General features: G+C 41.3%; 1 protein-coding gene and 2 long non-coding RNA genes across 3 annotated transcripts in view; 1 reads left to right on the top strand and 2 right to left on the bottom strand.

The window, feature by feature from the left end:
* Window positions 1–23737, bottom strand: part of plxna4 (plexin A4) — a 279377-nt gene that overhangs the window by 243465 nt on the left and 12175 nt on the right. The window contains exon 2 of the mRNA XM_077499885.1: window positions 17353–18669. Within this exon, the coding sequence (XP_077356011.1) occupies window positions 17353–18588 (1236 nt within the window). The 5' untranslated portion in view covers window positions 18589–18669. The remainder of the gene's footprint in view (window positions 1–17352; window positions 18670–23737) is intronic.
* On the top strand, window positions 7979–11181 carry LOC144003524 (uncharacterized). Its single transcript, XR_013279015.1, has 3 exons — window positions 7979–8390; window positions 8756–8842; window positions 8924–11181. It is a non-coding gene; the product is annotated as an uncharacterized LOC144003524 (long non-coding RNA).
* LOC144003521 (uncharacterized) lies at window positions 7981–11163 on the bottom strand. The gene is made up of 3 exons (XR_013279008.1): window positions 10706–11163; window positions 10035–10265; window positions 7981–9761 (listed from the first exon to the last, which is right to left on the bottom strand). It is a non-coding gene; the product is annotated as an uncharacterized LOC144003521 (long non-coding RNA).

The following is a 23737-nucleotide window of genomic DNA, read 5'->3' as shown; positions in this document are numbered from 1 at the left end:
TCGAGATAAGTTCAGTCACAGATTTGTTTACATTATTGTTGCTATCTGATTTATGATTAGGGGTGGGAACCTCTGAGTACCTCATAATACGATATGCGATACAAGGCTCACGATCACGATTATCTCACCATATGACAATACCGTGATTATTGATATATATGTCAGGTAATACATTTACGATCATCTACGATAAAACTAATCAAGACGTAAACTGATGTTTTTTCAATGAGTAAATCTTTTTTTGTGCCGTCACTGAAACACAATATTAAAACTGGTGTCTTCTTCACAGTCAGTACTTTCGTGCATTTTTTTTTTAAAACAAATACCAATGTCTTCTGAACAAAGACAACTTTCTGTCAACAAATTTGTGTCTTTCATAAAAAAAAAAAAAAAAAAAACAAAACATAAATATGTCTTTGGGACACTTAAAACATTAAAAAAAAAAGTATTTATACATTTTTGGGAGCAAATGAGTTAAACACTATTGTCATGCAACATGTCACATAATCAATTGTTTCATTTTATAAACTGACAATTTTTTGTGTAACATGAAGTAAACAAATAAAATTACTTACATATTAAATCCAATTAAATCAATATCAATATTCCTGAGAAATCGTGTGCTTCAAAAGGTTGAAACATAAAATATGTTTTAAAAATGTTAAAATTGAAGATATAATACACATTTTTCATAGAAACATAAAATGCAAAACTGAGTCAGTTGCTGGAAAGATAAATGTCTTCCACAAGTCAAAGAGCGCTGATGAGTCTTGTTTGCCTGAAGACTTGCGTCCATTTCGCCGCCACTTTTATGAGGTGCTCCCCCTAGCGGCCCGCCAAGTAATTGCAATCAATGGAGCTGTTATAGTGGCTGTATATGAACTACAAATACCGTGATACTTGCGTTGGCATATCGATAATCTATCGGGAGACAAAGTATCACGATTTATTGCGATATCAATATATTGTCGTATGATTCAGTGACTTGCGTTTATAGAATTATGTCAAGTTGTCGTAGTCAACCTACACGTAACCCGGTGGGTGTTTCTTTCTTTTGTTTTTTTGTTTTTTTTGCTTGACTAGGCTGACAAAGAGAGAAGAGGGTGTTTTGCTCCGTTGTGCACTGTCGTGGGATGGAATGCAGTCGATTCCTGACTCCCTATGCCTCGGTCAAATCCGCCAAAATTGAGCCACAAGTTACACCCGCTTTTACCGAGTCAAAACGCGCTCACATGAAGGCAGAGTGTTAACGCGCGAGGGATGGCAAGTGACTACTCGAAGACACAGCCGTGCGGAACAATCAAATTAATCGTCCTGAATCCACAACGTGAAGCTGAGAGGCACATGACGAATGTGCAAGGAGGACCCGCGGCATGTTGCTTAATGACGTGTAATTCATGATCGTTAGGCGAGGAGATGACGCGGACGGGACTTGCACGCGACCTTGTCATTTTCTCATCAGCGTTAAAGGGGTGTGAACGTCGCTGGAGAAAAGCATTGTGAGGATATCTGAAGGTGTCTGGGTCGGAAATGAAAGTGAAAAAAAAAAACAAAAAACAATCAATATCCAAATTAAACAAGAAATTAAAATACTGGGTCTTATTATTTGTAATAATGAGGACTGTAGTAAAAGAAATTGGCAAAAGAAACTTGTGGTAATTAATTAAAGAAGAAACCCAGAAATGGGAAAACAAAAATACAGCCTATAAATTTAGAATAAACATAATTAAAACATATATAAAGTCTAAAATTTTATTCCTTGCTAATATCTTTCTTCTGGACCATAAAACAATCAGAATAAGTCGTGTAAATTTAGTATTGGGAACAACAAGAGAAGTTACTAAAAGAGAACTCTTGTTTAAAGGAAGGAATTTTGGAGCGGTTGAAGTGGACTCCAGACTTCAGGCTTTTGTTAAAAAAAATATGTATTTAGCCATTTCCAGGAAAGCCCCCTGGATTGGTATGAAGGCATATTAGGGCCACGTAGAAATATATATATTTTTTAGAGGGCATGGGCAATATGATGAGGAAAAAAAGTGGCAAATTTGCCACTTTTTAATATGACGAGAAAAAAAGTGGCAAATTTGGACGACGGTGCATTAGGGCTACGTAGAAATATATATACTTTTTAGAGAGTGGGGCAATATGATGAGAAAAAAAGTGGCAAATTTTCCACTTTTTAATATGACAAAAATTGTCATATTGCCCCCGCCCTCTAAAAAAATATATATTTCTACGTGGTCCTAACACGCCGTTGTAGTTTTTTGAATGATGTGAAAGCAAATAAAGCTCTGTAAAAAACAAAAGGGGGGAGAATGAGAAGATGGGAGACCCTGAAGACGACAGAGAAATTAATCAAGTGTGGGAGTGCATTTTTTGAGACCCCGTGCTTTTGTTGTTGTTGTTTTTTTGTTTTTTTTTCCTGCTGAGCGAGCGGACATGTAAAGTGTAGGCGGACGCATTTTATAGGTCACATGCCACTTGACAATGATCCATGGACGCGGGCCCTTCTGCAGACTTATACTGTTGAGCATGCATTATGTGGCTCGGCCAAGCGTGGTGCCCATTTGGGGGGGGGCGGAGGAAGCGTCCTCGCCGTCCTCTTCATCATATCCCGCTTCCTCTCTCTCGGTGCAGATTATGTAAAGCAAGCGAGGATGAACTGATTTATTCCCGTGCCCAAAACAGTCACAAAGTCAGTCAAAGCGCTTCTTTTTCATTATCTGATATAAAGCTCGGGACTGCTTTTTAAAAAAAAAAAAAAAAAAAAAAAAAAAAGAATAATCACGGAAGGAAGAATGGCTTCATTGTTAATCTGATGGAGGATTACTTCATGCTGTGAACATTATCCAATCACTGGAATCCTCTCTAGAACAATCTGGCAGTATGTACGAGGCTACATCATTTCACGCGGGATTAACATCGCTCCATCGGATCATGATCATTATGTGATGATGTCATATAAGGGCATTTATGACGACATTGATCATGTAGAACTGATTTGACGCTGTTTTAGTACCATTAACTTATTCAAACCCAAAACGTGGAAAGACGTTTTTTGTTTTTTTTAATACTTTGTCCTTCATTCCCAAAAACGTACTTATACGTTTTGTTGTTTTGTTTTTTTGTTTTTTTATGCAAGAGCACACAACACATAAGGCTTTGATGCAGCTTCTTATGTGAAGAGGTGGCTTAAAGCAGTGGTAGTAATTACAAAAAAAAAAAAAATGACCACCAGGTGGCAGCAGAGTATAAGAGATCAGCCAGGGTCATGTTGCAATAAGCTCTTTTTGTGAATGTGAATGAATATTGATGAAACTTAACTGTATACTAATGCTAATTGCTGCAAAATGGAAACATGTGCAAATATATTTTTTTCCTGATGAAAGAAGAGATGCTAATCTTTCTTTTGATAGGTTCCATGTTTTTATAGCAATCGAACACAATATTCTGTGGGCCTTGCAAAATCAGTCCAAATCCAGTCAAACAGTCGGGACGACGAGGTTGTGTTTGACTGAAAATGGCTGCGAATGAATGAGTTACAATAATAGTGAATTGCAACCGCTCAAGAACAACAGCGAGAGGTGGAGGTGCGAAAATAAAGATTATTTCATAAACTAGTTTGAGTCATTTTCTTCCCCCAAAACAAGCTTTTTGCTTATGCTAAACAGCCACATGGATAGCGACAAGGGTGGTTTGCCATGGTTACTTCCAAAATCAGAGCCAGAAACAAGAAATTTGTCAAAAGGAGACTCATGGAGACAAATAGACAAATAGTGCTCCCCATCTGTGCGTCGAGACGATTCAGTAATGAGGCTGTGGGGGGTAACACGTCTTCTAATTGGACCCCAAAAAAAAAAGAAAAAGAAAAGCATAGCAACTTCAAAAATCTAGAGAAAAACAACAAACGTGATTACATAATTAGTTGCAATATAGGATGTGATGGGTGATGTAAGTAGCGTGCTTTGTATTTGGGATTTGATAGTGATCAAATAATGCAAAAAAGCTAGCTATGAAAAATTATGGCTGCCTTGAGGTCATCAGATCACCGTTGTAATTAATATGATCAAACTATGTCATCATTTCATTCCACAATACTATTATCTTCTGATTAATGGGATCAGGTGTCCATGTCACTATTTTTTTTTTTTTTTTTTTTTTTTTTACGACTCCACCCATCAACTCCCCGCGCCGGGATTTACCCCGCCTTCACGTGCCATGTGAAAGATGGATGTTACCACTCGGAAACACCAAATTACGACCGAGTTGTATTCATGTGACTTTTGTTATTATAGCAAAATTGTGTAATGCTTCTTCATAATCATGTAGATTCTAAAACAGCCTGCTGTGCTAGCGGACGTTGACGCCCTTAGAAGTGTTCATATTTTTGGAAAACTTGTCAGGAGTGGCAGAGCTATCGCGAGATGCTGTGACTATCGCGAGACCGGTAGCGAGACTGGGAAAATCTAACATGGCGGCGCCCTGCTGCTAAAATAGAATTAGCTTTATATTTCTAATTAAACCCGAATTTAACGACTAGATAAATTAATTTTTTTTCTTTTCTAAGAAAGATCGGAAATATTATCCAGTGTGGACGACCTCGAACGCTTTATTGACGATTATTTTTATAGCTGCGCGATGGATGATCTGGTGGCTAGTCGTGATAATCCTTCGAAAAAAAGGAAAAATGACTCGTCAACAGATACGGATGATTTAGTAACCGCTGACGTATCCGTGAGTATGCTGGATTCCATAAATAAAAAACTTGACGTCCTCTGTCTTATCCGCGAGGACGTCAAAGAATTAAAGGCAAGTTTGGAATTCGTTAGCCAACAGGTAAGCGATCTCCAATGAGATAATTCCGAGCTACGCTCCTCTCTCGTAGCTGTCACAACCGAGTTGGAGACGATTAAAAAGGAGAATAAAATGCTAAAGGAAACGGTCTTAGATGTTCAATCCCGTAGTATGCGGGAAAATCTAATATTTTCAAGTATATCCGAAAATACCCCAGATAATCCAGAGAGCGAGATAAAAAATTTATGATATTATCGCTAAAGATCCCTCAGGAGACGGTAAATAATATCTCTTTTCACCGTGTACACCGGCTCGGAGCTCGTAAGGGCAATAAGCCCCGTCCTATTATTGCTAAGTTCGAACATTTTAAACATAAAGAATTGGTAAAAAGTAAAGGACGGGAGCTCAAAGGGACATCTTTCGGGATGAATGATCAATTCCCAAGAGAGATAAACGAGCGGCGAAAAGTACTGTTTCCTATAATGAAACAAAATAGACAGGAGGGTAAACGGACTTCGATGGTCGTTGATAAATTATATATCGACGGCCAGCTATTCCGAAACCCAACCTCGACCCCTTGGCTGTTCTAACTGATAATTGGTAGAGCCGAGTATTGTGTGATTATTTGACGTATGTATATGTATGTGTATGTATATGTGTATATATGTATATATATGTATATGTATATATATGTGTATGGATATGTATGGATAATGGGTTACGAAACTGAGAATATGAATTTATATCATGTATAGGCTATATAATAATAATAATAATAATAATAATAATAATAATAATAATAATAATAATAATAATATAAAAATATAACTTAAAAATAATAATAATAATAATAATAATAAAAATAATAATCTCGCTTAGGTCACTATTTACTGTATTTACTGTATTGTTATGTTGAATCCCCCACAGATTTCCTTCACACTCACCTCCCCCCTCGTTTCTTCACTATTATACTTATCTACTTGTTATCTCTCTCTTTATATAAATTATATAAATTGCCTAATTACTCTTTTGCTATCCTACAATATGTTAATATTAATAAGCAGCTCATATAGATGTATACATAAGACTGAGTCTATATTGCTTGTATGCAGAAATTAGTTCTGGTCTCCTGAAATGTGTGTGGCGCTCGCTCCCAGGCAAAAAGAATAAATATTTTAGACCATCTCTCAAAATTTAAGGCAGATATTTGTCTCCTACAAGAAACCTACTTACAAAAATCAGAAGAAAAATTATTTATAGATAAAAATTTTAGTCAAGTTTACTCTGGCTCCTATAATAGTAGACAAAAGAGGTGTCTCTATACTTATACATAAGAATTTATTCTTTACTCTAAATAATATAGTAATAGATTTAGAGGGCCGATATATTATTATCCAGGTAACTATATTTAATAAAGTATATACAATTGGTAATTTATATGCCCCAAATAATGATGACCCGGATTTTTTCCATGAATTTTTCTCTCGGTTACTCGATTTAGCAACAAATTCTACTATTATTATTGGAGGTGATTTTAACACGGTCTTAAACCCATTAATAGATCGTTCTAATAATACGATATATACAAGGCGATTACGATCCGCTGAAGTAATAGATGAATATATGGAGGATTTTGGCCTCAGCGATGGCTGGAGACTTCAAAACCCAACTAAGACGGAATTTACTTTCTTCTCTGCGGTGCACCGATCATTCTCAAGAATTGATTTTTTCCTTACAAATAATTCTATTGTTGATAAAACTGCTATAAAAATACATTCTATAATTATAAGTGATCATGCACCAGTCTCCCTCACTCTACAAATTGACTCTACCTTTAAACTACCCCCGATATGGCGTTTTAACATCTCATTACTGAAAGACGTAGAGTTTGATAAAATTATTAGAAGGGAATGGGCAGATTTTTGGGAAATAAATGACTCTCCAAATATATCTCCATCTCTTCTCTGGGAAGCAGGGAAAGCGGTAATTAGAGGGAAAATTATATCATATTCAACTTATAAAAAGAAACAGGATCAAAAATTAGAAAAATACCTGGAAGATAAAATTAAACAACTAACGGGTGAATATGCATTAAACCCAAATAATCAAATATGGACAGAACTACAGAATATAAAAATACAGTTAGATAACATGTTATCTAAAAAGACAGAGTTTATAATACAACAGTTGAGATATAATAATTTTGAACATAATAATAAATCAGGTAAATTTCTGGCAAATCAACTTCAACGGAATCGGGAAAAATCTCTTATAACGGCTATTAAAGATATAAATGGTGAATGCACACAATCACCAGAAGAAATTAACCATATTTTTTATAACTATTATCGAAATCTATACTCAGAAATTAATAGACCTAACCCTGAACATATTGAGGTATTCCTAAATAGCTTAAATATACCTCAGTTATCTACTGAACATAAAGATATTCTAGATGCCCCGCTTACTATAGATGAGTTGTATCGTGCTTTAGACAGTATGCCTAATGGCAGAGCACCTGGTCCAGACGGCTATCCGGTTATATTTTTTAAACATTTCTGGTTAATGTTTGCTCCATTATTTCTAAGAGTAGTAACTGAAATTAAAAGTAAGGGTGATATACGTCAAGATATGAATATAGCAGCAATTAAACTTTTATTAAAGCCAGAAAAAGACCCCACCCTCCCGTCAAGTTACCGACCGATATCACTAATTAATACCGATATTAAAATTATCGCTAAGGCCTTGGCATCTCGACTAGAGACAGTAATCTCGACAATCATTCATAGCGATCAAACAGGTTTTATTAAAGGTCGTCATTCTACTAATAATATTAGGAGGCTCTTTAACTTGATTAGTATGTCACAGCGGTATGATAAAAAGGCAGTTGTTATTTCGCTGGATGCAGAAAAAGCCTTTGATAAAGTTAACTGGTCCTTCCTCTTTGCTGTCTTAAATAAATTCGACTTCGGAGAGTCATTCATTCAATGGGTCTCAATATTATATGATTCTCCTAAAGCTACAGTTACTACTAATGGGATTACATCACAGAGTTTTACTCTACAAAGGGGTACAAGACAAGGGTGCCCAATGTCTCCTTTATTATTTGCTATATTTATTGAGCCGCTTGCATTAGCTATACGTCAGGATAGACGGATCCAAGGAATCCACTCCGGGACAATAGGTCGCTTGCACATCGTAATGCATCATGGGAGTTTTTCCTTCGGGCGCCATATTGGGTGTCCGCCGGTTCACAAGGTACACTCGCGAGTTACACGGTAGAGCTCATCAACCTGATGTAATTTTCGCAGTATTTTCACGATTTACCGGAAGATCAAAAACAACGATACAGGCAGAAGGTGTCTCTGTGTGGCGGGATTGATCCTAATTACGTCCTGACCAAGGGTGATTTTTTTTTTGACGGAGAAAGCTTGCTGGCCAAATGTGACATCTCTGGACATCTTTCCCTACCTCGTGTTGACAACATGCTCCATAACACGCCAACAAATCCTTGGAGGCTTACAATTATTTTGTAAGCGGGTGGATACAGAGTGTAAACTTTAACATCGCATCAGAAGAAACTGTTGCTGTTGCACGTAAGTAAACCACATGGTGTTGGTAATTCTGCACACAAAAATGTTGATTTGTTCTCAGGCTTCCTGTTATCATTGTGTTTACATGCACAGCTGGGTTTACCTGATGTGGTTTTTCTAATCATTTTATAACAGGCAAATATGGCAGAGCGTATAAGAATAAAAAGTAACTATGCACAGCCTCCCCGTGGCTTAATTAAATTTAATGCTACCCTTTCACTAGTTACATGTTACTTAATCAACTTACTCTAAATGGTTAAGGTTAACCACTCTCAGAGGACGTATTTTTAGTTTCAGTTTCCAGTACAATAAAACTACTGGTAACTACTGAGCATACTGACAGCTTTTCTTATGATCTCACGGTTAAGGAGGCTGTCACAACACCCAATTTCTGTCTGGTGCCGGATGGCAACAATTCCCATCACTTGTCATGACAACACCAATATTATTACCAGGTATGTATGGCTTTACTTTTTGTAGTTTCTTCTTTAATTCTATGTTTCATATTTTCATTACAATGTTTGTAATATTTTCAGATTCAGGCACAGATGAGTTTAACTGGACGGACTTCTGCGACTTTGTGGTGTGGACAAAGTGTGATTGAGCGAGTCCACCCAGATCGCTCGTTTTGGCCAGCTGGAAAAGCCAGAGTTTTTTTTCCCCAAAGTCCCCTCCTTACCTGAACTGCTCGGGAGAGCATTTACTAGATCAGCAGTGGACTTCCAGTGTTCCTGCTCAGCCGCTGTCACCTACCACTTGCTCATGTACTTCAAAGATGCGGAATAAAGTAGTTTTTTGTGCTGCAGCAGATTGTAAAATCAAATGATATCACTTGAAGTGTGCCAATCTAGACTGCCAAAAGGACAGTGGTTTTGTGACAAGTGTGAAACAAGGATTATTGGGAAAACTGTAACACAGTACTGGTACTTGTCTTACATTAAACAAATTTAAAAGAGAGCAACTTTTTCCTCTGTACATAGCATAATGAAAGTCATTGCGTACCCCATCAACATTACATCATACCGTCATCTCAGGATGGTAGGCACCTGTGCTAAAATAAACTACATTAATTAACAGTTCAATTTTTAACCCTGAAATTACTACATCTAATCATTATTCACTTCATTTTTTGTGCTTTTAGAAATAATAGAGATTTATGCCATTACTTTAAGAGGGACCATATTGCACATTGAGTCAAATCCTGTCATTTGTATTATGTATAGCTTTGTAAACAAACCCAACAATAGAATTTGTATAAACGCTGCCTTTATTAGCGCCAAACAAACAGTCGCATGTTGTCCTCCTCCAATGCTTTGATGCTCGCCTTCGTTTCCATCATGTCATTGGCAATCAAGTCGGTGTGGCATGAGATCCCTAAAGAAAAAAATAAATAAAAAATCACAAAAAAATACGGTACCAGTAATAGGTTTAATATAGTAAAGTAGTATAGTTTTTTTGTCAGTGTAAAAGAAATGTACACATTTTGTTGCATTTTTTAATGTATGAACATTGCTACAGGCAAATACTTATTTCTATAAACACTTCCAAATGTCTCTAAAATATAAGGTGCGTGTACACACACAAACATAAACACATACATTCACTCATGCATACAATATATCATGTAATGAATTCTGAGTGGCATACCAGAGTCAATGATGTCAGCAGTACTTGAGGTTACAGGTTACTGGAGCCATCTGGCTGCATAACTGCAACAATCTCTGCCACTTCGAGTCGTCTTTTCTTTGCTTGTCTCTCCTGTGCACGTTCATATCTTGGCACCGACTGGGCTGAGACATAGATGTTGTAACTTGGGACCCAACTTTAATGTTGGAGCCCAGTCGGGATGATTGGACAGAAAAACGGGCGCAGGGCGACCTGTTAAAATAAACAAATATATGAACAAATAAAATATGGAAAGACTGGTTATTTTACCGCAGTAGGGTGGCCGTGAATAAGTTCTTTAGCATGATGTGTAGGCTACCGGGGGTCTGTTTTCTTGCATCACCCCCGGGGGTCTGTTTTCTTGCATCAGCCCCTTCTGTCTCTTTTTTTTCCAAGTTTACATTTTGCCACCAAAAAACATGTTATCGGCATTAAAAGCCCAAGACTAATCAATCCAATTTCAGCAGTAAACACTTTGCACTGGCACTACTTGGGTGAAAATGTTCGATGTTAGCTTTCGGCTAACGTCCGCTAGCCAGCTTGTACTACCGAACTTGCTTGCTCATGAATCCAAAACATAAGCAACTTGCCCATATATGGGCGGTCGAAACGTTATTAATCCTCATGCATTCAATAAAGGTAAACAAGCTTACCGCTCACAAAGTGATCGCTGCACACACGAGCCCAAAGTAACGACTTCCCTCCGGAGTCCGCACTCCTCTGTCTCCAGGCCCTGGTTCCTAATTATTTTCGGAATTCTGAAAAAAGACCGACCATTTTCCCCCTTGGCTTTGTTCGAACAGCCAACGATGCAGCAACAATGTACCATTTTAAACGCAGAAAACAAACGTGATAGATACGTGTTAGACCGAATCGCTACGTAAATGGAGGCCACCCAGCATGGCGACTACGAGAAATCCGAGGCGGAAGTGACGACATGTGCAAGCGACCTATAGAACATAAAATTAATCTATATGCCGATGATATATTACTCTATTTAGAAGAACCTGCTATCTCGCTAGGGGAAGCATTTAACTTAATAACTAAATTCTCTCACTTATCAGATTACTCTATTAACTGGACAAAATCAACATTATTACCTATTACAGAAAATTCATGGAACCCTACAAGTCAGGATCCACACTACTCATTTCCTACAGGAGGTGTTCCGGGCGTCTGGGTCGTGCGTCTGGGTCGGCTCGCCGACCGGTGTCCGCTCGGGTGGCTTGGGGGTGGCCTTGGTGCTGCCGCGGCCTGGGGATTCCGGGGGGGGGCGGTGCTCACTTTGCTGGACCGCGGTTGACGGCTTCTTTCTTTGGTGGTGGTCCTTATGCATGCCAGATCCATCGCACCAGCATCTACTGAAACTCAAACAGAATTTGCCTCTCCCTCCCACAGCCCCTTGAATCAGTGGGTGCTGGTGTCTGTGGATCTCACTTTGCTTTATCTATCCTTCCCTCCTTCGTCTCTTTAGTTTTTCCTCTGGTCACTTGAGATCTCAATTTATTGGAAGTTTGAGGTTTCTGGGGTTGGCATAAGACTCTGGTTTTGTAACCACGCAGGAGGGGTTTGGTTGGTGCTGGATTTCACTTTGATGGATTGGATGTACTGGCTTCTATGGATCTCACTCTGCCTCATCGATCCTTCCCTCCTTCCTCTCTTTAGTTTTTCCTCTGGTCTCTTGAGATCTCGCTAATTTGCTGGAATTTAGAGGCTTCCGGGGTTGGCGTAAGACTTTGATTTTGTAACCATGGGGAAGGCAGGAAGTGTTTGGTCGGTGCTGGATTTCACTTTGATTTATCTTTCTTTTCTCTTTATTTTTTCTGACCTTTTCTCTGGTCTCCTGACCATTTGAAGCTCACGACTCTGGCAAGATTCTGAAGTACCTGGTTAAGGCGAAGGGTAATGGGATATTTATAAGGTTTTAGGTGAATTAATGAGTATAAATTTATACGTATTTGCACGCACACGCACGCGCACGCGCACGCACGCACGCAAACGCACACACGCAAACGCACACACACGCAAACGCACACACGCAAACGCACGCACACATACACACACACACACACAAAAAAAAGAGCAATGATGATAAGACGTTGAATCGGTAAGACTACCGAATGAACAATTCTGAGCTCTTTAAAAAAAAAAAAAAAAAAAAAAAAAAAAAAAAAGGAAGTGTTCATATTTATTGAAAAGTTCTCTCAACTCAGAAACTCACAACATGAGGGGGCGTTCATGTGCAGTTTTCTACTCGACATGTGGTATTTACCATAATTACGATACCACGTGAAGGCAGCATAAATCAAGGTAAACAGTGCGGACAACGGAACTTAATAGCGCCGCAATCCGGCGGGCAACTTGCGCCATCTAATCACGAGGCGGCGGGTGAAGGAATGAAAACATACCCCGATGCCGTCAGATGGTCGGCCGAGGGACGATTTATAAACACGAGTCGTCCGTCTTGCTTTATGACAAACATTTGGATGCAGATTGCTTTTAATGTTGAGGGGCGAGCATCAATTTGCATTCGCAGGCTGCTTTGAGGCACTCATTTGCCAAGAGGGAGTTTGAAAAGTCTTTGCTCAGAAATGTTCTTGGAACACTACTCACCTTCAACCAACTTCAGCAAGCAGTCCTGAGTCAAATTGCTGCTGGACAAACAGTGCGGCACATTGGTCTTGTCTTTAACTTCCAACTAGGTCCTAGTTACTATACTCAACAAAAATAGAAATGCTACGCTTCTGTTTTTACTCCCATTTTTAATGAGATGAACTCAAAGATCTAATACTTCTTCCACATACACAATATCACAATTTCTCTCAAATATTGTTCACAAACCAGTCTAAGCCTGTGATAGTGAGCACTTCTCCTTTGCCGAGATAATCCATTCCACCTCACAGGTGTGACAACTCTTAGATTAGTGCACAAGTGTGCCTTAGACTGCCCACAGTATAAGGCCACTCTGAAAGGTGCAGTTTTGTGGAAAAAAAAAAAAAAAGCCCCACCCCCTTCCTGAAAAAACAAAACTGCACCTTTAGAGTGGGCTTATACTAAATACCTGTGCACTAATGATGGTGTCTAATCAGCATCTTCTTATGGCACATTTGTGAGGTGGGACGGATTATCTCGGCAAGGGAGAAGTGCTCACTGTCACAGATTTAGAATGATTTATGAACAATATTTGAGAGAAATTATGATATTGTGTATATGAAAGAACATCTCGTAAAAAATGGGAGCAAAAACAGAAGTGTTTATATTTTTGTTGAGTATAGAAATACTGATGCTGATACTGATACTATCAGTATTAAGTACTAATTTATTGATTCATTTATTTATTTATTTAGCTATTTTACTTGTGAACTATTACATGGAAATGTTGATTCATTTCATTTCTTGCAGCCTCCTGGCTTCACGTGAAAAGCGCGTGTGTGATTTATCTCCCGCTGTGTCCACCACCGTCACTTCTTCAGCAGGGTCTAATGCGGCATTCGAGGATGGTCGGAAGTCGGATTTTTCAAACCAGGAAGTGTGTACGGGAACGCCCCCTTCAACTCGGAAGTTCCACTTGTGAAGTCGGAAAACTTCACCGACGGACTACAAGTACGTCATACTAAAATGGCGACCCGTTTGAAATGGTAAAACCATTTAGCTGAGTATAAAACTAGATAGCTTTCTTCATTCATAAATATTGGACATAACTTGACGTAACGCAACGTACGTGACAGTATGCTGCTATCTCCCGGCATGAAATGATACGGTCAACTACTGAACTGTATGGAATGCTTATGAAATAAGATCATAACAATAAATGAAGCAAAATTACGAGAAGGTAAGTTTGCTGGTGGTCAAAAATGAGTTTTAAGAACTAAATTAAAAAACAATTTACCACTGCCATGTTGGTTGTTTACTTTTGCCTCGAACGCTTTTAGGTCTGAACTGGGAAAAACAACTCGTATATATCCGACTTCCCACCATCCTCCAATGCAGCATAATTCACGCGTTGGCAGCAATGATAACTTGGCTTGTGGTGAAATAGCAGCATTCCATGCTAGCGCTAACCCCAGCGTGTGCCCTTGCACACACACACACACACACACACACACACACACACACACACACACACACACACCCATACACTTCCCCTCCCCACTGACAGCTCCGCCGGCTGCGGGTGTAATTTATCCTGCCCTGGAGCGGGCAGGCGACGGCGGTCCGGCACGTGCGCCCACAAGCCAAAGACGTACTCCCAGATTTACGTTGAAGCCGACACACGAAAGGGTCAAATCCTCAGAGAGTCAACGGCAAAGCGCTTGGCAGACCGGCTGCATCCAGAAATATGACCTTGAGCGTACAAGATACGTTTATTGACGATTGTAAGCGCGTGTGGGAATTGCTGTCGGTCCGCCTACTGAATGAAGGACTGTGTCAAATTGCCACTTTTTCTACTAGTGCTTTTATTCCAGCTTTTTATGTGCTACTATTCAGCTTGTAAAGGTTAAGGCCAATTACTTCCCGTCTCTTTGTTGATCAGTATGTCATGAAACCGTTCTTTTTATAAAGCATCGGCGTATGCTTTCACAGCAGGTTTGCACTGTATATAGTAAGAAGATTGTCAGAAGCCATTTGGGGCACCTTTACTGATATCTTTATCCACTAGTGGTTCACTAAGCATGGGGCTGCTTTAGAAAGCAAACAAATGCAAATGGACAAAAAGGTAATTTTCTCTTTCTTAGGGTTGGCCGCTTTTATTAAGCAAGGAAAAGAAATAAGATTGTTTGGGCTTTTGAAAGCAGTCAAAACACTCAGGGGCATATTCACTAAGAAAGCGCTGCGTCCGGTAATAGCGCGAAATATTGCACCACAACTGCAGACGCAGTCTGCGCCCAGTTACCAACCTATTCACTAAGGATATTGCTCTAATTATATACCGGCGCAAACACGCCCACAAAACAGACAGCTTGGAGCAAATTTGCACCTGATTTACCACACATGGCAACGGATTTGCGCCAACAACATGGTTGTTATAGTAACAGTTGCGAGAAAGATGACATTATCAGAAAGCGTGGTTGGACCGAGAGTAAGCGTTTAGAGCGCCATTAAGCTGTACAGAGCAGGGAGGACGACAACGACGTCATTCATTCATAAAGTACAAATTATTGGTGCGATCGTGTTTTAAAAATATTTTTTCAGAGGTTGGCGTGGCTGTACAGTATGCATCTGGCACGTAAAAATGATCGTAAAATGCCTCCCCGCTATTGCCGATCAGCCCGGGTTACGCGATGTGTCTTAAACTAACACGGAAATATTTCCCCCTCGCTCTCTTTTTCTCTCTCTCTTTCTCTCCTCTCTGCGTGATCAGCCGCGCATGTTGTGCGGCAAATGGCATGCCCTGCCTGAGATCGAGGTGCGTCAGGTTAATACATGCTTTCCAAAAACGTTATTTGCATCACGCAAACGCGGTGTTGCTATTTGCGCTGGCGTTAGTGAATTAGATGCTGTATATCAATGAGTCTCATTTGCATTGGGGTGGGCATATTTTGCGTCAAATGTATGCAAATTACATCATTTACATACGCGCACCGTTACGCAATCTATTCGGCAGAGCACTTAGTGACGGATTTCCCCATCTGCGCGTGTTTAGTGAATTAGGCGCTCCCTAATTGCTCCATTTTTGCCGGTTAGCGCGGTGCAAAGGCGTCGCAAACCTTTAGTGAATAGGCCCCTCGGCATCCAATTTAACCCTGCTTTCTTTACATGTCTTTGTCTTTGCTACTTTGTGGGGCCCATACACGTGCGTTTTTAGAGGTTTAACTACCATTGTGGGGACCGACTTGAAATCGTGGGGACATTTTTGGTGGTCCACACAAGTTTAGACCTCTTTTAAGGGACAAGACGTGGTTTTAGAGTTTAGCTTTGAATTGGGTTGTGGTTGAGGTTAGGAATGGGGCTTTGCAATCAGTTTGGATGGTTGAGTTAGGGAAAGTACGAAAGGACTTGAAATTGTGGGGACATTTTGGTGTCCCCACAAGTTCAGACCTCTTTTTGAGGGTCAAGGCTCGGTTTTAGGGTTTAGGTTTGAATTGGGTTATGGTTGAGGTTAGGGTAAGGAATGGGGGTAGGAAATATTTTGGATGGTTGAGGTTAGGGAAAGGTTTAGGGAAAGTACGAAAGGACTTGAAATTGTGGGGACATTTTGGTGGTCCCCACAAGTTCAGACCTCTTTTTGAGGGAAAAGACTTAGTTTTAGAGTTTAGCTTTGAATTGGGTTGTGGTTGAGGTTAGGATTAGGAATGGGGCTTGGCAATCATTTTGGATGGTTGAGGTTTGGGAAAGGGTTAGGGAAAGTACGAAAGACTTGAAATTGTGGGGACATTTTGGTGGTCCACACAAGTTCAGAACTCTTTTTGTGGGTCAAGACTTGGTTTTAGAGTTTAGGTTTGAATTGGGTTATGTTTTAGGTAGTGTTGTTCCGATACCGTTTTTTGGCCCCCGATACCGATTTCGATACCCAGCTTTGCAGTATCAGCCGATACCGATATCATACCGATACTTAAGTTTTTTGTTTTTTTTTCCTCAACATGAAAAAGCTGTCCTGCCATTGGTTCAGAGCATTCAAGGGCCAATAGATTATCTTAGATCGGCATGAAGTGAGCATGTCACATATCAGTGAATGTCGTGCACGAGCAAGACACAAGATGCTGCATCCAAAATCCTATATTGGCGTTGGTTAATTTGGTTAATTAATGGTATCGGCATGTTACTTGTGAGTAGTCACCGATACCAATACCACTGTTTTAATGTAGTATCGGCGCCTCTGCCGATACCAGTATCGGTATCGGAACAACGCTAGTTTGAGGTTAGGTTAGGGTAAGGAATGGGGCTAGGCAATCACTTTTGATATTAGGTTAGGGAAAGGCATTATGTCAATGACAAGTCCCCCCAATGATACAAAGAAACGTGTGTGTGGGTGTGTGTGCATGTGTGGGGGTGTACATGTTTGTGTGTGAACTGAATCACTGAATCTGTAATGTTGTTACAGGGCGAGTGAATTATGGTAATTTGGCCCAGCATTTGGCTGCATTGTTTCAAAAGGCTGAGTGAATAGTAAACATCACATCATAATGAGACAGAACCCGAACCCACCCAAGAAAAGGCCACTCATCAATCCCCCCCTACCCTCCCATACTTCATCTCAGCCATAATGAGACGAGCATTTGCATCACGCTTACCTGTGCTCGCCTGAAATAAACAGCAAGAAGTCAACAAAGTGTGTCGTACGTCCAAGCAAGTAACTCACCGCGCTGCTGCAGGGGATGTCTTTGACCTTAAGCCAGGCCAGGTCCAGGGTACCCTCGCCCTTGTAGCACGACTGCAGCCTGTCCTTGATCCTCTCGTTGATTTTGCGCAGCGAGAAGACGCACAGGGCCGAGTCCTGGGACTCCTGCTGCGGCCGCCGCTTCTGGCCCTTGGAGAAGACGGCGAACAGGACGTCGTCATCCGGCGCCACGTCCAGTGAGTGGGCCAGGTTGGCGCCCGCTTTGGAGAGGTAGGCCGCCTCCAGCAGCCGGTACTCCACGTTGCCGCTGACGCATCCGATCGGCACCTCCACGTACGAGTTGAAGGCGGTGTCGGCTTTACAAAGGCGGACTATCTTGGAGGTATAGACCTGTTCCCGGCCCGCCGATGATGATCCAGTGGTCGGCCCGCCCCCCATTTCCGGCTGCAACGTAAGAAAGTAGACAAAGCTGCCACTGGCAAAGCCGTAAATGTAATAGATGTCAAAGTCCGGGATGACGGTGAAGGTATCTGAGGGGATCTTAATCATGGAGGCCACAAACTCATCGTGGAAGACGTAAGCGAACATCCCATCCTCCTCGGAATTCCTGGCCAACTTGCGACTGGAGATGGTGGGGAAGTACTCCGGTTTACCGTCCACCGCCGTGGCGACGAACAGCATGTCCGGGGAGGCGTTGCCGTAGGAAACGATGACGCCAAAAACCGAGCCGCTTTCGTTGACGCCGGAGAGGTAGTGTTCCTTTTTGTGGAAGGGTTCTCCCAGTTTGAAGAGGTCATCCAGACGCAGCAGTTTGCAGATGCCCTGGTAGAGGCTGCCGCACGCCAGCAGCCGGTTTTCCCGGTAGTCCATCAGCAGCATCTTGTTGACATTGTTGGTGAGCGTCAGCGGCTCGCTGCAAGGCTGCACGATCCGCGGTGGGTAGCACTTGCGGTTGTCCTCATCCGGGCCGGTCTCATGTGACACCTGCACCTCCAAGCCCGGCGACAGTTTATAGATACGATTGACCGCTCCCAAGTAAACGTTGCCGTTGCGATAGTCCACCGCCAAATGGTTGAATGTCCATTCGGGGTTCTCGGCGTGAAACGACGCGTACTCGTCCTCCTCGAGAGACGCCGTGATCACTTGGGAACCCGACTCCGGCGCTCTCGCCGCCGTATTTGACGTGGCGAGCGGCGCCAACGTGGAAAGGAAGCAGCATAGAAAGAAGCAGGTCCGTGTCCTGGCGTGGGACGTCATGACGGTGCCGAGGGGTGGGGGCTGCGAGGAGAGGGGATGGATCAGGATCAAGCCTCTTTCAAGATGGAGGGCATCATGCACCTAGAAGGCAACAAGAACACAGTGAGAAGTGGCACAAATTTAGCCCAAAGAATCAATGTATGGATCAAGCAGCGAAGATGAGGAGTCATCTCAGAGGAGGTCATCAACGTGCGCCACCTTGTTGCCTCTGTACACCTAATTGATTCTCCCTTCAGAGTAGCAATTTGCAACCTTTGGCCATTTCTCTGCTGCCTCCCAATAGGGCACATCACCTGCTGACTCTGCACACTGTGCAGCACCTTCGCTTTGTCTTTTACAAACTAGCACAAAGGGGAGCAATAATTGCGGCGGGAAAATGCTAGCGCTTGCAGAAATAAGCCTACCGATATGTCGCGAGGTCACTCCAAACAATCATTTTCTGCATGCAATTTGGAAGGGAAGACTACCCTAGGAAATAGCAGCCACTTCCTGTAAACACGGCTCTCCCTTGTGGATGTCACCTGCTCGTTAGTTCTCCCTGGTGGGAAGTTGGCAATCATCTGTGCGGCATCCAGGCAGGCATAATAATCAACCTGAGCAGCCTACGTTTTGCACGACAGATCAAAAGATGACCGACCAACGAGCTTCAGCGCGAGGTAACTGTGCAGTTATTGATCCTAAATCCCTTGGGAGGCGACGAGAAGAGGATTTAGACAATAATCAGTAGTGGTTTTCGGGTATGTGTATTATGTGTGGCCCCATAGGACATTTTGCCTTCCACACCCCGAAACCAAATGATTCCAATGATATGAAGCGATTCCAAGACACAGTGGTACCTTGGCTTACGAGTGTGCCAACTTCCGATAATAATCTAGATGTGGAACTGCAACGCTGCTCCCTCTCCTCCCTCAAGAGGCCACAACAAAGCACTCCCTCCCTTGCTATCTCTAAGCAGTGGCTATGAATAGAAGACTGAACAAAGGGAGATATTAAAGTGCAAGATGTCGAGGTTGCACTTTCACCTATCAAGTTAGCTTAGCAAGCTAATGCTAATTTTAGCTTAGCATGTTAGCTTAGCACGCTAATGCTACTGGTAGATTAACGTGCTAATGCTAATGCCAAGGTTGCATGCTAACGCTAATGCTGTTAACATGCAAATGTTAATGCTAATGTTAGCATGCTAATGCTAATGTTAGCATGCTAATGCTAATACTAATGTTCGCACCTTGAACTCTACTGCACTCCCGAGGTCAAGCTTAACTGTAGATGTGGTTTGTTCAGTTGGTTTTAGTGGGATTTCTTAGACAAAGTGATGTATGGCACAAATTTGACTAATTTCGAGATTCAGTTCTTGCCTGTAAAAAGTCACAAGCAACCATTTGGAAAAATCTAAATTCAACTTGCTCCAAATTGGCCCATTTTCCGAGAGCATTTAGACAATCTTTTATGGATCTGTCAGGAGCCCCTTTTAGCTGTAGCGCTGATGATGATGGCGTAAGTGGAGGGTCGGGGCGAGACGTGACAATTAGGAGGCGATGGCGTTCAAAAGCAAGAGCCTGACAAAATAATCTATTTCTATTCAAAGAATAAAGCATGTTAAGTGCAAAAAAAAAATAAAAAAAATGAGGACGTGCAAATGAAGATAGCATCTTCGGTAAAAATCTTAAAAGTTAGAACACAAGAAGCGAATGGGATTAAGAGAGTGTGAGTGAGTGACAATGAGAGTAATTATGAATCGAGAGGATTAGGAGGAAAGGAAAAACAAAATTTTGCATCATTATATCAGTAATTTGATCTGTGTCGTTTTGACACGATCGTCCAATTACGATGTGCGTTCCTTGCATGCAGAAAATGCTAATTATTCGTAAAACCACCGCTCTTGGATGGATGTAAGGGATGCTAGATGCGCCGTGGCATGGCTCAACGGCGGCATGGTCGTCGTCCCACCGCAAGATTGTGGGTTCCATCTTCAGACCTTGTGACCATGTCCAAGTGTCTTTGAGCAAGGTAGTGAACCCCCAGTTGTAAAATGAGGAGATGATTCAAGCGCACTGAGTACCTGAGGTAGAAAAGCCCATTCCCCATTTTAAACTGTAAACTCCAACCTGGACATCATCAAACACAAACTTCATCTGATGATGAATAGTCACCATCATCAATGAAATGAAGCTGCACCCTTGAACTAATCCTGCTAGCTACCCTTCCATCCATCCGCACGGGGAAATAAATAAAGATTGAGCGATCAGGCCTGACACGGGGCTAAACTAACACCCTGAGCAGATGGCGCACTCACACCCTCGCAGGAAGACAGTCGCGGCAGAGGAGGAGGTGGCGGCGGTGGCGAGGATCGAGCCGTAACGTCGTTGGGTGTTTACATCAAGACGCGGATTAGCGACGTGGATTACTGTCACCGGATACCCGCTCCGGATCGTGGAGTGGGGAGGGTGTAATCCAACACAGATATCATGAAGACCAGCAGAAGAAACGTACGACAGATGTTGGAAGATGTCAAACGGGAAGAACGGGACGGGTTTCTTCTTTCTACATTTCTTACTAGGAGAGGTCATGAACCGGCACTAAACTATCAGAGAGAGAGACGGGAACACCGTCTACTGGGATTGTATGAACAAAATGGATTCTTATTTCTGCATGACAAGTCTTCCCGTCCCTCCAATTTCCATTCCTGGAATGTTGAGGAAACAAGGAAACACAGGCAGGCAACAATCCAACAATAGGACTCTCCGGATTTTAGACGACATCTGCCCATCTTCTCACCATCTGTGTGATATTTGCCCCTCCTTCGCTTATTAAAACCAATTCGGGAACGGAAACTAAACCCCAGCTCAAAAATTACGTATTGTCTCAACAAAGCCTGAAAAAGAGTTTGTTGGGTTTTTTTTCTCCCAAAAGCTATCTTTCATAATTCCCTGTAATCTATATCTAATGCTCGCATTGGTGCTAAGATAGCCTCTCCATCATCCCTCCAAGTGCCACACGCGCTCGCTCGCTCGCTCCCAATCAACAACAAGGCACAGATACTTCGCCGTAATTAAGACCACGGCAGCCAAGAATCGCTCTTAAATGTTTAAAAGGCCGCACTGCTTTTTTTTGTTTGGTTCCGGGAGCTAATTCAAAGCCTTACGCGGCCGTTCCTCGTGTTTTTTGTTTTGTTTTGTTTTTTACCCTACAATTGTAATTCCGAGCCGCCCCACGCTAGTGTGCAGACGACTCGAGGGGGGAAGCGAGTGATGTGGGGCCGTGCAAACAAATCACTTCTGCAGCCTCCGTCAGCTGCACATCGGCCGGCGTCATCTCCAGTCCCGACACGTCTTTCCTGCGTTCCTTCATCTCCACACACATCCCCTCGTTCGTCCTTCCCGCTCTCTCTCTCGCTTGCTTTCAGCTCCGAACAAACGCACTGAAAATCTGGTTTTAATGTTGTGGCTAATGAGTTGTGGTTTAGAATACAGCCACAAAGTAATAATATCCAAAAATATGCAAATGCATCCCAGGATGACTACACTCCACAAGTGTTCATTTCGTCAACGACATCTAAACATGAATCATTTCGTCAACACACATTTTTCACCGGACTAAAACTAGACTAGACTAAAACCCTCATCAACTCATTCACTCCCAGCCATTTTAACTGGATTTTGCAAGGCCCACAGAATATTGTGTTCTATTGCTATCCAAACATGGAACCTACCAAAAGAAAGATTAGAGTCTCTTCTTCCATCAAAGTATATTTCTATCAGTTTCCGTTTTGCAGCAATTAGCATTAGAATATAGCTAAGTTTCATCATTATTCACAAATCTGTTTCAAACGGTGGGGAAAACAACTTTGTTGCAACATGTCCCTGGTTGATCTGTTGTACTCTGCTGCCGCCTGCTGGCCGTTTTTGTAGTAACTACCATTGCTTCAAGCATTCTCTTCAGTTCAGAGGCTGCATCAAAGCCTTCTATATACTCTAGCATAGAAAAACGTGAAAAAAAGGTATAAATACGTATTAGGGAGCATGGCAATATTTAAAATAGAACGTTTTCATACGTTTTTGGGAGCAAATGAGTTAATGAACAATAACTAATAATTTTCGTCGACTAATGAAGACGATGATAATGTACATCACTTAACAAAAACTGGACTTTTTAAAGGTATCAAATTCATTCTGGACAAAATATTAAAGGGATACTTGACTCACTGAACAATTTTCAGCAGTGAAATGTGAATATTTTGTCCAAAATGAATTTGATAACTTCATTATTTTTCATGCACAATTAACACTTTTAAAAAGTAAATTTTCTACTTGCTGTCGACTGATGACGACATCACCTGTGCTGAGGAAGTAGGTAACTACCAGTGATGGATCACCCGTTTTCTGGGTTTGGTCAGTAAACTGAGCCATGATTGATCATTACCTACTTCCTCAGCACAAGTGATGTCATCTTCAGTCGACAGAAAGTAGGAAAAATACTTTTTTAAGGTATTCATTTTACGTGAAAAATAATCAAGTTACCACATTAATTATAGACAAAATATGAACTTTTTACTGCTGAATATGTCTCAACGAGTCAAGTATCTCTTTAACAAAATAACCAGAAAATACATTTGTAAGAATTCAAATAACAGCAATAAAACAACACATAAAGTCAGTTCATGTTGTGCCCACTTTGGCCTATTAGGGGCAGTGTGGTTCATGTACAGAGAGTAGAAGAAGAATCTAACTTGTTTTGTTGCAAACTTGAAAGAATAAAGTGTTCCCACGTTTATCGGTGGCAGCAAGTACAAAAAAAAAGACATTGTACATGAAAAATAATGAAATTACCACATTAATTATAGACAAAATATGAACATTTTACTGCTCAAGGAGTCAAGTATCCTTTGAATAACCATCACCTTACCATAACATAAGATAAAGAAATGGGCCAACATATTAGGACCTCAACTCACTACTAGGGCTGCACAATATATTGAAAAATATCAATATCATGCTATTGGCCCATGCAATATGCATATCACAAAGACATGCAACAAGTTTCACATGGAATTTGATGCTTTGATCTGAATTTGACCAGTCAGACGCAAACTAAAAATGTGCATCGCCATTCAATAGTTGATTATCAAGAGATAATTAGTACAATTAATTAA

Source organism: Festucalex cinctus, chromosome 16, assembly GCF_051991245.1.
Source record: "Festucalex cinctus isolate MCC-2025b chromosome 16, RoL_Fcin_1.0, whole genome shotgun sequence".
In the NCBI taxonomy this organism is placed as follows: Eukaryota; Metazoa; Chordata; class Actinopteri; order Syngnathiformes; family Syngnathidae; genus Festucalex; species Festucalex cinctus.
This window is presented reverse-complemented; position numbering and strand designations above follow the sequence as displayed.